Source organism: Dendrobates tinctorius, unplaced genomic scaffold, assembly GCF_039654945.1.
Source record: "Dendrobates tinctorius isolate UK_male_01 unplaced genomic scaffold, ASM3965494v1 ptg000015l, whole genome shotgun sequence".
In the NCBI taxonomy this organism is placed as follows: domain Eukaryota; kingdom Metazoa; phylum Chordata; class Amphibia; order Anura; family Dendrobatidae; genus Dendrobates; species Dendrobates tinctorius.
Window position 1 is genome coordinate 53915839 of NW_027361683.1, and position 16751 is coordinate 53932589.

Sequence of the window (16751 nt, forward strand, 5' to 3'; positions counted from 1 at the left end):
GCTGAAAAGATATGGTTTGTCTAAGAATCTGCTGATCTTATTCTTTAACGCTGTCATCAGATCTGTGATTTGTTCCTCTCTGATAGTCTGGTATGGGGGAGCCACTGCGCAAGACAAACTCCGCTTACAAAGGACTTTCAGAACAGCAGAGAGAATTATAGGTTCCCCCCTGCCTAAAATCCAGGATCTTTATGCTAAGAGTATTCGATCCCACGCATTGAAAATGTCATCCGATCCCTCTCACCCGGGACACTCCTCATTCCAACTACTCCCTTCAGGACGTCGCTTCTGAGTCCCCAAATGCAGCACCAACCGCCATATGAACAGCTTCTATCCACTCTCTGTTCAACAATTAAATCGTCATATATACTGTATCTGTCTTGTTAGATGTTACTTGTTGTATCTGTTGTTATATATTATGTTGCCTCTTTGCCACAAAGAATTCCTTGTATATATGTAATATGTACTTGGCGATAATAAATTTGATTGATTGACTGAATTTTAGACCATTCTTCTTTGACAAACTGCTCCAGGTCCCTGATATTTGAAGGGTGCCTTCTCCAAACTGCCATTTTTAGATCTCTCCACAGGTGTTCTATGGGATTCAGGTCTGGACTCATTGCTGGCTACCTTAGAAGTCTCCAGTGCTTTCTCTCAAACCATTTTCTAGTGCTTTTTGAAGTGTGTTTTGGGTCATTGTCCTGCTGGAAGACCAATGACCTCTGAGGGAGATCCAGCTTTCTCACACTGGGCCCTACATTATGCTGCAAAATTCGTTGGTAGTCTTCAGACTTCATAATGCCATGCACACGGTCAAGCAGTTCAGTGCCAGAGGCAGTAAAGCAACCCCAAAACATCAGGGAACCTCCGCCATGTTTGACTGTTGAGACCGTGTTTTTTTCTTTGAATGACTCTTTTTCTCCTGTAAACTCTATGCTGATGCCTTTGCCCAAAAAGCTCTACTTTTGTCTCATCTGACCAGAGAACATTCTTCCAAAACGTTTTAGGCTTTTCAGGTAAGTTTTAGCAAACTCCAGCCTGGCTTTTTTATGTCTCGGGGTAAGAAGTGGGGTCTTCCTGGGTCTCCTACCATACAGTCCCTATTCATTCAGATGCCGACAGATAGTACGGGTTGACACTGTTGTACCCTCGGACTCCAGGGCAGCTTGAACTTGTTTGAATGTTAGTCGAGGTTCTTTATCCAACATCCGCACAATCTTGCGTTGAAATCTCTTGTCAATTTTTCTTTTCCGTCCACATCTAGGGAGGTTAGCCACAGTGCCATGGGCTTTAAACTTCTTGATGACACTGCGCACGGTAGACACAGGAACATTCAGGTCTTTGGAGATGGACTTGTAGCCTTGAGATTGCTCATGCTTCCTCACAATTTGGTTTCTCAAGTCCTCAGACAGTTCTTTGGTCTTCTTTCGTTTCTCCATGCTCAATGTGGTACACACAAGGACACAGGACAGAGGTTGAGTCAACTTTAATCCATGTCAACTGGCTGCAAGTGTGATTTAGTTATTGCCAACACCTGTTAAGTGCCACAGGTAAGTTACAGGTGCTGTTAATTACACAAATTAGAGAAGCATCACATGATTTTAAGAACAGTGCGAATACTTTTGTCCACCCTCTTTATGTTTGGTGTGGAATTATATCCAATTTGGCTTTAGGACAATTCTTTTTGTGTTTTTTCATTTAAGACAAATTAAAAGATAATACCAAAGAATGTGTTTGCAATCATTTTCAGGAAGAAACTGAGTATTATCTGACAGAATTGCAGGGGTGTCAATACTTTTGGCCACAACTGTATATTTGGACAGAGACAACATTTTTCTAATTTTGGTTCTAGACATTACCACAATGAATTTTAAACAAAACAATTCAGATGCAGTTGAAGTTCAGACTTTCAGCTTTCATTTGAGGGAATCCACATTAAAATTGGAAGAGTTTAGGAGTTTCAGCTCCTTAACATGTGCCACCCTGTTTTTAAAAAGGGACCAAAAGTAATTGGACAGATTAAATAATTGTAAATAAAATGTTCATTTCTAGTACTTGGTTGAAAACCCTTTGTTGGCAATGACTGCCTGAAGTCTTGAACTCATGGACATCACCAGAAACTGTTTCTTCCTTTTTGATGCTCTGCCAGGCCTTCACTGCAGTGGTTTTCAGTTACTGTTTGTTTGTGGCCCTGTCTGAAGCTTCGTCTTTAATAAGTGAAATACATGCTCAATTGGGTTGAGATCAGGTGACTGACTTGGCCATTGAAGAATATTCCACTTCTTTGCTTTCATAAACTCCTGGGTTGCTTTGGCTTTATGTTTTGGGTCGCTTTGGCTTTATGTTTTGGGTCATTGGTCGTCGTTTCATACTACAGTTGACCAATCAGTTTGGCTGCATTTGGCTGGATCTGAGCACACAGTATGGCTCCGAACACCTCAGAATTCATTCGGCTGCTTCTGTCCTGTGTCACATCATCAATAAACACTAGTGACCCAATGCCACTGGCAGCCATGCATTCCCAAGCCATCACACTGCCTCCGCCGTGTTTTACAGATGATGTGGTATACTTTGAATCATGACTTCTAACCACGCCTTCGCCATATTTTTCTCTTTCCATCATTCTGGCAGAGGCTGATCCTGGTTTCATCTGTCTAAAGAATGTTCTTCCAGAACTGTGCTGGCTTTTTTAGATGTTTTTTTAGCAAAGTCCAGTCTAGCCTTTTTATTCTTGATGCTTATGAGTGGCTTGCACCGTGCAGTGAACCCTCTGTATTTACTTTCATGCAGTCTTCTCTTTATGGTAGATTTGGATATTGATACGCCTACCTCCTGGAGAGTGTTGTTCACTTGGTTGGCTGTTGTGAAAGGGTTTCTCTTCACCATGGAGATTATTCTGCAATCATCCACCACTGTTGTCTTCCGTGGACGCCCAGGTCTTTTGGCATTGAAGAGTTCACCAGTGCTTTCTTTCTCAGGATGTACCAAACTGTAGATTTTGCCACTCCTAATGTTGTAGCAATTTCTCGAATGGGTTTTTTTCAGCTTAAGGATGGCTTGTTTCACCTGCATGGAGAGCTCCTTTGACCGCTTGTTTCCTTCACAGCAAAACCTTCCAAATGCAAGCACCACACCTCAAATCAACTCCAGGCCTTTTATCTGCTTAATTGAGAATGACATAGGGAAGGGATTGCCCACACCTGTCCAAGAAATGGAGTCAATTGTCCAATTACTTTTGGTCCCTTTAAAAACAGGGTGGCACATGTTAAGGACCTGAAACTCCTAAACCCTTCATCCAATTTTAATGTGCATACCCTCAAATGAAGGCTGAAAGTCTGAACTTCAACTGCATCTGAATTGTTTGGTTTAAAATTCATTGTGGTAATGTCTAGAACCAAAATTAGAAAAATGTTGTCTGTCCAAATATATATGGATCTCACTGTAGCACTAAGGAAAGAGGAGCTTCACTGTCGATCTTGTTTCCATTTTGAATGATGGGACTATCAGATATTTGTTGAGACATTTTAGATTTATAATTGTCCTCCAGGAATTTTTTTTTTTATTTTTTTATTTTTTTTTATTTTTATAAGAAATAGGACGGTTTTTACTCCCCCCCTTTCTTTCCTCTATCGGAACCTCTTCCAGGACATGTTTGTCTGGAGCCAGATTACTTCCACTTCCAGACTGACTTGCTTTTCTTGATAGTACTGTACTGGAGTTTGCATGTATCTTCGTGGCGGCCAGTGGTGGAACCTTAACTCCAGACCTGACCCCACAATTTGTCAGATCCAGGTGCTGGATGAGATCCTCTCCCAGGCTGGGAGGAACTGAGAGCTTTACCCCCACCTGAGAAGGACCGTCACTGGGAGGGTTTTTTTGTGTCTTTTGGAGGGCTTGCCGAAGTAGAAACCTCTCCCTCCTCTGGAACGCTTGTCAGAGTTCTGTCTCGATCCCTGTACTGCTGTCTTCTGAATTTTCGGCCCTTCTGAAAGGAGCGCCGAAAGGCCTGAAATGGCTGTTTTGGGAAATTCTTTTTGTCGCCGGCTTTCTCCAACACGTCATCCAATGCCGGTCCAAACAGGAAATTTCCCTCACACGGCAGAGAGCAGAGTTTCATCTTTGCCTGTGTGTTCCCTGGCCAGCATTTGAGCCATACTACCCCCACCTGAGAAGGACCGTCACTGGGAGGGTTTTTTTGTGTCTTTGGAGGGCTTGCCGAAGTAGAAACCTCTCCCTCCTCTGGAACGCTTGTCAGAGTTCTGTCTCGATCCCTGTACTGCTGTCTTCTGAATTTTCGGCCCTTCTGAAAGGAGCGCCGAAAGGCCTGAAATGGCTGTTTTGGGAAATTCTTTTTGTCGCCGGCTTTCTCCAACACGTCATCCAATGCAGGTCCAAACAGGAAATTTCCCTCACACGGCAGAGAGCAGAGTTTCATCTTTGCCTGTGTGTTCCCTGGCCAGCATTTGAGCCATACTACATGGTGTCCCACATTAGTTAAAGTTGCTGATTTTGCTGCTAGCTTGGCTGAATCCGCTGAAGCCTCAGCTAGAAAGACTGCCGCTGCTTTGATGGCTAGTATTGCTTCTATGATAGAATCCCTGGGGACTCCTTGCTCTAGGTGATCCTCCATGTTATCAACCCATATTTTTAGGTATCTAGCAACACAAGTGGCCGCGATGGCGGGCCTTAGTGCCCCAGCCGAGGCCTCCCAGGCTGTTTTAAGACAATTATCTGTCTTTCTGTCCAGAGGTTCTTTAGGGAAGTTAAATCCTCAAAGGGTAGGGAGGATTTTCTGGCGACTTTTGAGATCGCTACGTCAATCTTTGGAGCTCTATGCCAGGATTAGGATGCTTCTTCATCAAAGGGGTACCTTCTTTTCAGGGAATTGATTATCTGGGACTTCTTCTCTGGTTTTTCCCATTACCTTTTTATGAGCCCTTCCAGCTGTTCGTTAATAGGGAAAGCTCTACGTTTCTTCTTTTGCAACCCGCTAAACATGAGTTCTTGAGCCGTCTTTTTTGCTCGCTCATCTACCAGCCCCATAGTAGATGGGATTGCTTTTATAAGCTTATCTGTAGCTTCCACTGGGAATGCGTCTTTCTCATCAGAACTGCTATCTGAATAGCGGGATTTATCTGAGTCCTCCTCTGATCCTGTGGAGTCCTCCTGAGAGACTACTGAGGGGCTAGACCTCTCTTGCTTTGCTTATCCGTATCCGCTGATTGTAAACGCCTCAATGATTTACAGACTTCTGACTGAATCAGGGATCTCAGATTATCAGCAAAAGAGGGTGTCTTATTAATACAATTCTGGCACAATTTATTATTCCATGATGCTCCTAAGGGACTATTGCATAAGGGACATTCCTTATTTTTAGATTTTTATCTACTTTTCTTAGGGACCTCCTATACTCCCCCCCCCACCAATGTATGTAAAAAGAGGGGAGAGAGGAGACAAGGGAGAGACAGAAAGAACAGACATTAGCGTGCTGGACTTACTCGAAGCTTACTCACCACTCGGACGCTTCACAGTACGGGTACCGGATCTGGAGGCTAACTGGTCTTCTCACTGTCTCCCACAGGGACTAAGGACCCCTCCTTTTTGCGGTGACGATCCATCCATGCGCTGCCCGAGCGACTCCCACTGCTGCTGCGACGTGTCTGGCTCTTCTCTTCTGAACGAGACCGCCTTTCCTGTACCTCCTGGTGCAGCTGCAAGTGCTTTGGTGAAGGGCTTTCCATCCTATAAGCGGCTTAGCTGCTGTTTCCTGATGAGAGCAGTCACATCCAACCCAATAATGGTGTGGTGACTCCTGCCAGCACTTCCTGCTGCCTTTAAATAACAGCATTCTCCCTTTTTTTTGTTAACTAATTGACCACCTGGTTGATCCTGCACCTGACTGCCAATTGCGCTACCTAAATGTACCCCCACGCACCTGGCATCCACATCCGGTGTGCGCTACTTTAACTAGTGTCCGCGTCCCCCAGTCTATTACCAGGGTGTATGCACTCCCTGAGCACACCCGGCATCCACTTCCGGTGCGCGCTATTGACACTCTGCCCTGTGATGGCCTGTGTGCTCTGCAGCCGTCAGACCTATGCTTCTGGAGCCTGCTGGAGCCGATGCGCACTGCTACCTAGTCGGCGCCTCTGTTCCCCGGGTGTACGCGCTGTCTGCGCGCTCACAGACTCTACTTCCGGTACGCGCCCGGGTCACTTCCGGTGCGCGTGCCCGCTCCATTTCTGGCGTTCCCACGCCACCAATGCCATGACACCTGACCCCTCATACCTGTGATCTCACTGGAGGAACATGGACATCACCCAGACCACCACCGAAACAGGTATCAAACCTCTTTCCAGGGCTCACGTCCAGTGGGGTCTGGTGTCTGGCCTCAACAGGGAGGGCACACATCTGAGGCCTCCGAGGAGCTTTACCTCTGCCCGGGCACCGATGTGCCTTACGGGCTGCATGGCCACCACACATCAACAGGGAAGGAGCACAGAAAGTAGCCTCCGTGGTCTTCTATGGGGTATGTCAGCATCTGGGAGGGTACACCCAATGTGGCCTCCGAGGCTCTAACTTCACCCGGCCATTTTGCCTCACGGGCTGTGGCCATGCACTCGCCCGGGGCGGAATGGGAATACATGGCCCCCGAGGAGACTACCGGTACCTGGTGACGGATGTAGCAGACCGATGCCTGCCAGTAACCATCCGACCCAAGCCTCCTCTTCTTTCAGAGTCTTCAAGAGTCTTCATCTTGAGGGTTCCCCATCAAGGACAGGAAACCAACTGATGCGGGAGAGGATGTCTTGAGCCCAGTGCAGGCTTTGACCTGCACGCCTGGGGTTAATTATTGTGGCCTCTCTTTGGTTCAGGGAGAGCTTCTTATAGCCCTGGGAAACTACAATCCCAGTCATACTTTTGCCTTTGGCCGAGTGTGTTGACCCCTGTGTGCCTTGTGCCTGTTCGTTGTCTTAGCTTGCTTATATGGTTCTGACCCGGTTCTGTCCCCCGTTTTGAGTTTGCCTGTTGATTCTGTACTGTGTATCTGTTTCTCTGGTTTCTGACTTCTTGGCTACGTCCTGACTATCAGTTCTGTCGTGCTATCTCGAGCTTTGACCCCGGCCTGATCTGTTTACATCTCTGTTTATGCCTTTTGGTAACTTTGTCCCGAAGTTACCCTGCTAGGAGTTTTCCTTCAGCTCCTAGCTCTCTGGAGTTTAGGCGACACCCCCAGCAGTCAAGTGCTTCAGGTCCTGCTGGTCTTAAGCACGCATCTTCTCTACTGCTGCCCGCTCCACAGGAATCTCTGAGCACAGTTTGTCTTACTCAGGAGACGCGCACTGGCTCAGTGAGCAAGTGCAGTGTGGTGTTCCTGACAGAGGAGCCGCCCCTTTTATCTTGAAGAGCTCCTGTCCATGTTGGGCGGATCCCCACTCTCGTGGTGCCGTCATGTATGATGGAAAAAACTAAATCTCCGAGCACACCAAAATACTCGCTCATCACTACTTAGAACAGTTCATGATCCAAAGCACACTTTACACTTTGTACAACATGGGCGAGGCAGTGTGATGGCATGTGCATGCATGGTTTCCAATAGCACTGGGTCACTAGTGTTTATCGATAATGTGACAGAAGACAGAAGATGCCGGATGAATTCTGAAGTGTACAGGGCAATACCTTCTGCTCAGATTCAACCTGAAAATCCAGTTCAGTTGCATCTCAGTTGTTTCATTTTAAATCCAAAATAGTGGCATGCAAATTCTAAATAATGATGATTTGGTCACTGCTCAAATATTTCTGGACCTAACTGCAGAACAGTCCATGAAAACAGAACTCGTGTTATTCCAGCAGCCATGTTTGAATATAGCAATGTTTTGGACTATAAGATGCACCCAGGCTTTAGAGGTGGAAAATAGGGGAAAAAATATTTGAAGCAAAATATGTGGTGAAATATTTAATAACCCAAATAACATACTATTATATATAATAGTTTATTATGCTGGAAGCTACGGGTAGAATATGGTGCTGCGAGACCAGTGTGGTGTCTGTTAAGTTCTATATGAAGAGGCTGGAGGGTGAGTATAAGAATGGGGGCACAGGGCTTATATTTAAAGCATCACTCCAGCACTGAAAAATAACACTGGATTACTGCTTTAAGATCCCATGGGAGAACTATTACTCCCAGCATGTTCTACAGATCCTATGGCATGCTGGGAGTTATAGTTCACCACAGGAGTGGCAGAGTGCTTTTTTTATGTGATGTAATTACTAAACTTTTAATTAATTCTTACTTGTACAGGCTGTGCTCACATCAGTGCAGGTCTTGCAGCCAGCCCCGCTAGAAAACCGAAAGTATCTCTCTCTCTACAGCTTACAGGACCCTGTGGTGAGGTAAGGAAGGGCTGGAGCATCACATGATTGCACAGAGCCCTCCCTCTTATTTCCTCCCCACAGGTCCTGTAAGAGGAAACGGCATTGTTTCTATTGTGGCTTCTGCAGGACCTGTGGTGACATAATGAAAAGGGAGGGCTCTGTGCTGTCATGTGACGCTCCAGCCCGCCCTCTTCATTACCTCACCACAGGTCCTATAATGACAGGAGCACTCAGCATCAGCAAAGTACGCACTGTGCTGTCAGGTATGAGACTGTGGCGCTCTCTCCTGCCGCCCTCTTCTCCACCGGACACACGATCTCCACAGCCGCTGCAGGATTCTTGCGCTGAGGAAACCATGTGGGTCCGCTGTTTAAGTGAAGGAATATTCATTTGCTGCTCCCCGTTCGGCGCGGACAGGTGGGCGGGGAAGCGGCTAATGGATATTCCTTCACTTTAAGCATCAGGACCACGTGGTTTCCCCGGCAACGAAATCCTGCAGCAGTGACTTTTTCCTGCCTCCTGCGAGTGTGATCCCACTCCGCCGCTGCCCCCTCCGCACATGTTACATTTGGCCCATAAGACACACCCACACTTTCCTCCCAAATTTTAAGGAAAAAAGTGCGTCTTATGGTCCGAAAAATACGGTACATAACACTTTACTATGTAGTATACCTGTAAATATTAGTATTGGTTATTATTTTGGAACGCAACACCTCAAACATCTGAACTGCAAAAATGCCAATATTAGAACAGTAAATCTGAACGTTAAACATTACTGGAAAAGTCAGTCTTATTTAGTTTACCTCTCCTTGGAAGACTTCATACAATTCTGGCACGTCATCCATTGTTAAACAATAGTGATTTTTGATGGCTAATATTTTAGAATATTTTATCAATCTAAAATAAAACAAAACCAACATATTAGTTTCATTCTGTAGAACAGCGCTTACTAAACTGTATATAGAAGTGTCCTACTGCACCTCATTATTTAGATTTTGATAAGATGGCTATAGACAATAAATTACCCTTCACCCCAAGGCAATGGTTTGGCAATCAAAAATTTGCCCCGAGGTGGAAAATCCCTTTATCTAGCTGTAGGCTAACCTACAAACTTTCTCAAAGCATTCATCTTGTTCATAGAGGTGAAATATTAGCAGTTGCACCTTATGTTCAGATAAAATCGAGAATCTGAGAGGTCACTATCCGACCTGCTCGACCTTTGTTGCTACAGTCATGACCAAAAGTTTAGAGAATGACCCAAATATTAATTTTTACAAAGTCTACTGCTTCATTTTTTCTAATGGCAATTTGCATATACTCCAGAATGTAATAAAGAGTGATCAGCTTAACAGCAATTACTTGCAAAGTCAATATTTGCCTAGAAAATGAACTTTATCCCCCAAAACACATTTCAACATTATTGCAGCCCTGCCTTAAAAGGACCAGCTAACATTGTTTCAGTGATTGCTCCATTAACACAGGTGTGGGTGTTGATGAGGACAGGGCTGGAGATCAATCTGTCATGATTAAGTAAGAATGACACCACTGGACACTTTAAAAGGAGGCTGGTGCTTGGCATCATTGTTTCTCTTCTGTTAACCATGGTTATCTCTAAAGAAACACGTGCAGTCATCATTGCACTGCACAAAAATGGCCTAACAGGGAAGAGTATCACAGCTAGAAAGATTGCACCTCAGTCAACAATCTATCGCATCATCAAGAACTTCAAGGAGAGAGGTTCCCTTGTTGCCAAAAAGGCTCCAGGGCGCCCAAGAAAGACCAGCAAGCGCCAGGACCGTCTCTTAAAAGTGTTTCAGCTGCGGGATCGGGCTACCAGCAGTGCAGAGCTTGCTCAGGAATGGCAGCAGGCAGGTGTGAGTGCATCTGCACGCACTGTGAGGCAGAGACTCTTGGAGGACTGCTGAGGACTGGGGTAAAGTCATTTTCTCTGATGAATCCCCTTTTCGATTGTTTGGGACATCTGGAAAATGGCTTATTCGGAGAAGACCAGGTGAGCGCTACCACCAGTCTTGTCTCATCTCATGCCAACTGTCAAGCATCCTGAAACCATTCATGTGTGGGGTGGCTTCTCAGCCAAGGGAATGGGCTCTCTCTCAGTCTTGCCTAAAAACAAAGCCATGAATAAAGAATGGTACCAGAATGTCCTCCAAGAGCAACTTCTCCTAACCGTCCAAGAGCAGTTTGGCAATCAACAATGCCTTTTTCAACATGATGGAGCACCTTGCCATAAAGCAAAGGTGATAACTAAATGGCTCAGGGAACAAAACAGAGATTTTGGGACTATGGCCTGGAAACTCCCCAGATCTTAATCCCATTGAGAACTTGTGGTCAATCATCAAGAGACGGGTGGACAAACAAAAACCTTCAAATTCAGACAAAATAAAAGCATTGATTTTGCAAGAATGGACTGCTATCAGTCAGGATTTGATCCAGAAGTTGATTGAGAGCATGCCAGGGAGAATTGCTGAGGTCCTGAAGAAGAAGGGTCAACACTGCAAATATTGACTTGCTGCATTAACTCATTCTAACTGTCAATATAACCTTTTGTTACTCATAATATGATTGCAATTATATTTCTGTATGTGATAAAAAAAAAATCTGACAAACACACATAAAAACCAGAGGGCAGCAGATCATGTGAAAATATAATATTTGTGTCATTCTCTAAACTTTTGGCCATGACTGTAGATCAAAATCATTCAGTGATTGGAAAGCTGATCATACGACTTGATGACCTATTATATGGAAATCTGCAGGATCTGCCCACTAAATTTTAGGTATAATAAAAACTTTACTTAAAATGTAAAAATACTTTGAAACATTTTTTAAATAACTTATTGCCCTTTAAAGGGAATTTGTCAATAGGTCATTTCTATGAAATCTGAGAGCCAGATTCCAAAGACGTGTCACTTACTGCACTGTGTGTTTCAATAAAATAAATGAGTGTTTTATCAACAGGACTAGGTGCCTAGTGTCACCCGGTCAACTGCTCTGTAAAACCACACTCCCACCATCACAAACTTTCTGTCAATATACTGTGTACACAGGTAGCTGCCAATCAGTGGTGTGGGTGGGGATATAAAGAGCTCAGCATTCAGAGAACTGCTAAATCTGCAGCAGATAACAGTGACTTTATCAAAATGAAAGCGAGCAGTTCAGTAAGTGACATAGCTGGAATTAGGATATCAGCCCTTACATCACGCTGCTCGCAAATTATACAGCAAAAATGTAGTGACAGATTGCCTTTAAAACCCTGTTGAATGGTAGGTGTACGGATCCCGAGACCCTAAGCAATCACAAGTTAGAAGTAGTCAGCTTACACCTCAGTGTGAAAAAAAAAGGGGAAAAAAAAAAAAAAAAAAAAAAATAGGATGGCACTCACCGTTCATCAAATCACTTTATTTCAAATACATCAGGCATAGGCATTGGCACGGGAACAATGTGCCGATAGACGGACAACAGCCGTTTCGCGCGAAACGGCTGTTGTCAGTCTATCGGCACATTGTTCCCGTGCCAATGCCTGATGTATTTGAAATAAAGTGATCTGATGAATGGTGAGTGCCATCCAATTTTTTCCTTTTTTTCATAAGGATTGCTGTTTTTCCAATGTGGGATTGTGCACCCGTTCTAAGAGGATTTAAGGTGTTGCTTGCATTTGTGGACCTTAGATTATATGTGCAAGCTCTAGGGTAATTCTTTGACATAACAGTGCCGGATATCCATTTTCTTTTTTGTGGACTGGTTTACACCTCAGTGTGCACAGCGGTGTTCAACCCCACAGACATGCATGGCTGTGCATACTCTCTCCAATTAGCCAAGCATTTCTGCTTGTGGTTTGAACAACACGATTTCTAGAGGAGATATAACATGACAAAATGTGTTCCAAAGTTTAGTCATTTTTTTTTTTTTTTTTTATAAATGGAAATTTCCCTTAACATTTGGATACCAGAAGACAGCTTGCCCCTGTTCCTTGAAATCTACAGTATTGGGAACGATGAAATGCTACAATATGATTTCCATTCCTGCCTTCTCGGATAAAGCAATTCTTATGAAAATTAATGAATTTATAACCAGCCCACCTGATTTCATTGTTCTTCCTCAGGTCTCCACTTTTTACACCTCTGAGAAATCATATTGATTTTAATAAAGCAAAGGCTGCCCCACAATCAAAACTTATCTACCACAGAATAAGTAATAGGTCTCGCATTTCTGATGGTTCCAGTGCTGGAGTCCCTCTATATGAATGGAGCAGCAGTCAGTCATGCCTACTGACTCTACAAGAAATGTTTATAGGCCTGACAGAAATGGGTAAACTATAGTAGGCGATCTCCTCACGAACATGGACTAGGGATATGTGGGGATCCCAGTGATCAGTGAGATCAGCAATCCCGGGTACAGGAGAAAAGCTGTGATTTAGCGACAACAACCACTTGAAATTTGCTCATGGACACCATAAAAGAAGTATTAACAAAGTTCTGTATTTTTTCGGATTATAAGACACTTTTTACCCCAAATTTTTGGGGAAAATGGGGGTGCACCTTATAATGCAAATATACCTTACCATTCGTGGTGGAGCAGGGTCTCAGGGTCGCTACTGGAGGAGGCAAGAGTGGAGGATTGCTGCAGGCAGCAGGCTGGGATGAGGGGGGTGTTCAGATGTGCGCAACTGCACCGACATTATTTGATGGCCCGGAGCCCCTGCACTTCCATGGTTTACTATGCGGTGGACTCCGGGAAAATGGCTGCCGGGGGAGGCGCATGCACAGATGGAGATCTCAGCACCAAGATCTCAGGAGATGAGATCTCAGCGCCAAGACATCTATCTGCGCATATGCCGCCCCCGGCAGCCATTTTCCCGGAGTCCACCGCATAGTAAACCATGGAAATGTAGGGGCTCTGGGCTTTCACCACCAAACGCATCATCACAAATCCAAACACCCCTTTCTCTCAGTCTGGGATCCGCAGCATCACCCCAGCCCTGCCTCCACCAGCAGCGAACCCGCTTCACCGCAGCCACCACCCCCGGTAAGCAATAAGACACATGGATTGTAAGAAGCACTACCATTTTATTAAAAAAAAAAAAAAAGTTTTTTTTTTCCCCTATCAGTATATAGCTAAAAAATAATGGTTAGCACTTTTAAAAGGCAATACTGTTTGACATTGCAGGAGGCAATTTTTAATTGGTGTAATAAATACACGTAGCGAGTGGCTCTATAGTGAAAACCTTATGGACAAAAGACCTTCCTACCCAAGGGGGCTAACTGAACAATTACTTTAGATATGTGTTTTAAATTGAGGTCACGAGGTCTTGTTGACCTATACTGAAGATGACGTTGCAGAAGTGAAACAGTGGCAGCGGCCACTACAGTTTGAATGGAGTGGCACAGTGCAGCTCCGTTTAATGTAAAGTATTTACAGCGGGCTGCCTCCAGGGCCAATGACAGCTGATCAGTGGGGTGTGGGCAGTTGGGTCCCCATCGATCTAAAATCGATGACCTAGCCTAAGGATCTTGATCATATTGATGATCTATCTTAAGGATAGATGACCGGAAAACACCCTATAATAAACATATTTTGTTAAAGAGCATCTTTTCTTAGGCTGGTTTCACATTTGCGTTTTTTAGCGCTGGAAAAAAACGCATACGTGCGCATGCGATTTTTCCCCTATATTTAACATGGGTGCGCATACATGCGCGCTTGTAAGCGCATGTATGCGATTTTCATGCGCTGCGTTTTTTTGGGGTGTGCGTTGGTATTTTCCAGACGCTGCATGTTGCATTTTTTGGCCCTGGAAAAAAGCGCATGCGCACGTTTTGCGCTAAAAATGGCCATTATAGCCTATGGATGCGCATACGTGCGCACTGGCATGCGCAGGTATGCGATTTTTTAGCGCTGCGTTTTTTGGGTGGTGTCCACTTTTTATCCTAGTTAGAATCTTCTAAAGTCAAAAAAAAAAAGTCTATATAAAGGAGGTGCCTGCCAAAACTCTGCTACTACTACACTGACAGATTGAAGAGCAGACAGTCAACCAAGAACCCATTATATCAGCGAAGAATGTGAGTATATTACATTATATGCCTGTCCTTTTAAATTATGTATGTACTAATGATTTTTATTATTTTTACATGCAGTATGTCTTCAGAATCCGAGTATTCCCCATCGCGGCAGGAATTGGCGCAAGCAGACCGTGAGGTGATTATTTTCGTGCATCTGGTAAGTATATCTGCTGCTTCTCCAAATCTCTTACGTTTTTTTCAACTTTTTTAAGACATCGTCATCATCATCTGCGGACGGCACTAGTGAGGGCGAAGAGGAGGAGCAGCGAAGCCAAGTCCCGGTGGTGATACGGAATGTAAGTATCAAATGATTTGTAATGTTCTTTATTTTTTATCTTCTATTTTTACTCTTTTTTATGTTTCTTTTTTTGTAACTTTTTATTCAATTTAAATTTGATTATTCTAATGAATGTGTTTTGTCTAGGTTCCACAACGGGATGAAGACGTCTACCTGGATAATGAGCAGCTCATCAGCCTGGTCCAGGAGCGTTCGCCGTTGTGGGACAGCCGTGACCGGCTGTACAAGGACAATGTGGTGACCCGGCGGCTATGGAATGAGGTGGCCGCAGCGTTGATGGATGGCTGGGACAGCGCCTCAGCATCCTCCAAAAAGGCGTTTAGTGAGTATTTCCCTGCTCTGTATTGTGCCGCAGTGACTGTTGACCTTGACGGCACTGTTGGGTTTCGTGCTAGGCGTATTCTAGCAGGAAACCCAACAGTGTCATCGGGGTCTACAGTGACTGCTTTGAGTATTGTATTGCTACATTGTGCCGCAGTGACTGTTGTCCTTGACGGCACTGTTGGGTTTCGTGCTAGGCGTATTCTAGCAGGAAACCCAACAGTGTCATCGGGGTATACAGTGACTGCTTTGAGTATTGTATTGCTACATTGTGCCGCAGTGACTGTTGTCCTTGACGGCACTGTTGGGTTTCGTGCTAGGCGTATTCTAGCAGGAAACCCAACAGTGTCATCGGGGTATACAGTGACTGCTTTGAGTATTGTATTGCTACATTGTGCCGCAGTGACTGTTGTCCTTGACGGCACTGTTGGGTTTCGTGCTAGGCGTATTCTAGCAGGAAACCCAATAGTGTCATCGGGGTCTACAGTGACTGCTTTGAGTATTGTATTGCTACATTGTGCCGCAGTGACTGTTGTCCTTGACGGCACTGTTGGGTTTCGTGCTAGGCGTATTCTAGCAGGAAACCCAATAGTGTCATCGGGGTCTACAGTGACTGCTTTGAGTATTGTATTGCTACATTGTGCCGCAGTGACTGTTGTCCTTGACGGCACTGTTGGGTTTCGTGCTAGGCGTATTCTAGCAGGAAACCCAACAGTTTCATCGGGGTCTACAGTGACTGCTTTGAGTATTGTATTGCTACATTGTGCCACAGTGACTGTTGTCCTTGACGGCACTGTTGGGTTTCGTGCTAGGCGTATTCTAGCAGGAAACCCAACAGTGTCATCGGGGTCTACAGTGACTGCTTTGAGTATTGTATTGCTACAATGTGCCGCAGTGACTGTTGTCGTTGATGGCACTGTTTTTTTTTTTATCAACAGTGGACAAAGTCCGAACACGTTGGCGTTCGATCAAGGACCGCTTCAACAGTGATGTTCGTGCTGAGGGCCAGGTTCGCAGTGGATCTGCGTCAAGGACCAGAACTAGATACCGTCACTATCACGCGTTGCAGTTCCTAAGACCGGTCCTTGCCACAAGATCGTAAGTATTATAAATTTTGGGTTTTTATTTTTATTAATCTGTGTTTTTCTAATCCACAGCTGATGCTTCTTGTAAAGGCATGGTAGTAATGATTTTCCTTTCTTCCACAGCACCTGGAGCAGCACCCTGCAACCTAGCCCTGGAGCGGTCCTTCCTCGGACGTCCTCTGACCCGTCCCAGCCATCCGACAGCCAGGAAGCACCTTGCAGGTCAACCACACACACAGCTGGTGACCAGGAAGCTGGGCCATCAGGTGTCCCCCTGTCCCAGGTCTCTGCCACTGGTTATGCGGGCACTACCCGCCAGCGGCAGAGGGCCTTGGACAGGAATGTCTTGCCCGAGTTTATGCATTTGAGCAAGACATTTAATTCCAGCCTCAAGTCACTGTCCGACAGAGTTGAAAGCGGTTTTGCACTCATGGAACGTGGTTTTAACCACTTTGAACACGGCTTCAATTCTGTAGAACAGCGCCTTGACCGTCTGGAGGCCGACCTCAACAGACCAGCACACCATTTTTTTAGTAAGATTGAAAAGGGCATGGCGGAACACCTTAGTCCTGATCAACAGCTGAATGTGCTGCA

General features: G+C 45.0%; 1 protein-coding gene across 2 annotated transcripts in view; it reads right to left on the reverse strand.

Annotated features, from left to right (window-relative positions):
- ZCCHC17 (zinc finger CCHC-type containing 17) overlaps positions 1-16751 on the reverse strand; it is a 105247-nt gene that overhangs the window by 81170 nt on the left and 7326 nt on the right. For both annotated transcript variants that reach the window (XM_073564342.1, XM_073564352.1), the window contains exon 2: positions 9180-9273. In XM_073564342.1, the coding sequence (XP_073420443.1) occupies positions 9180-9273 (94 nt within the window). The remainder of the gene's footprint in view (positions 1-9179; positions 9274-16751) is intronic.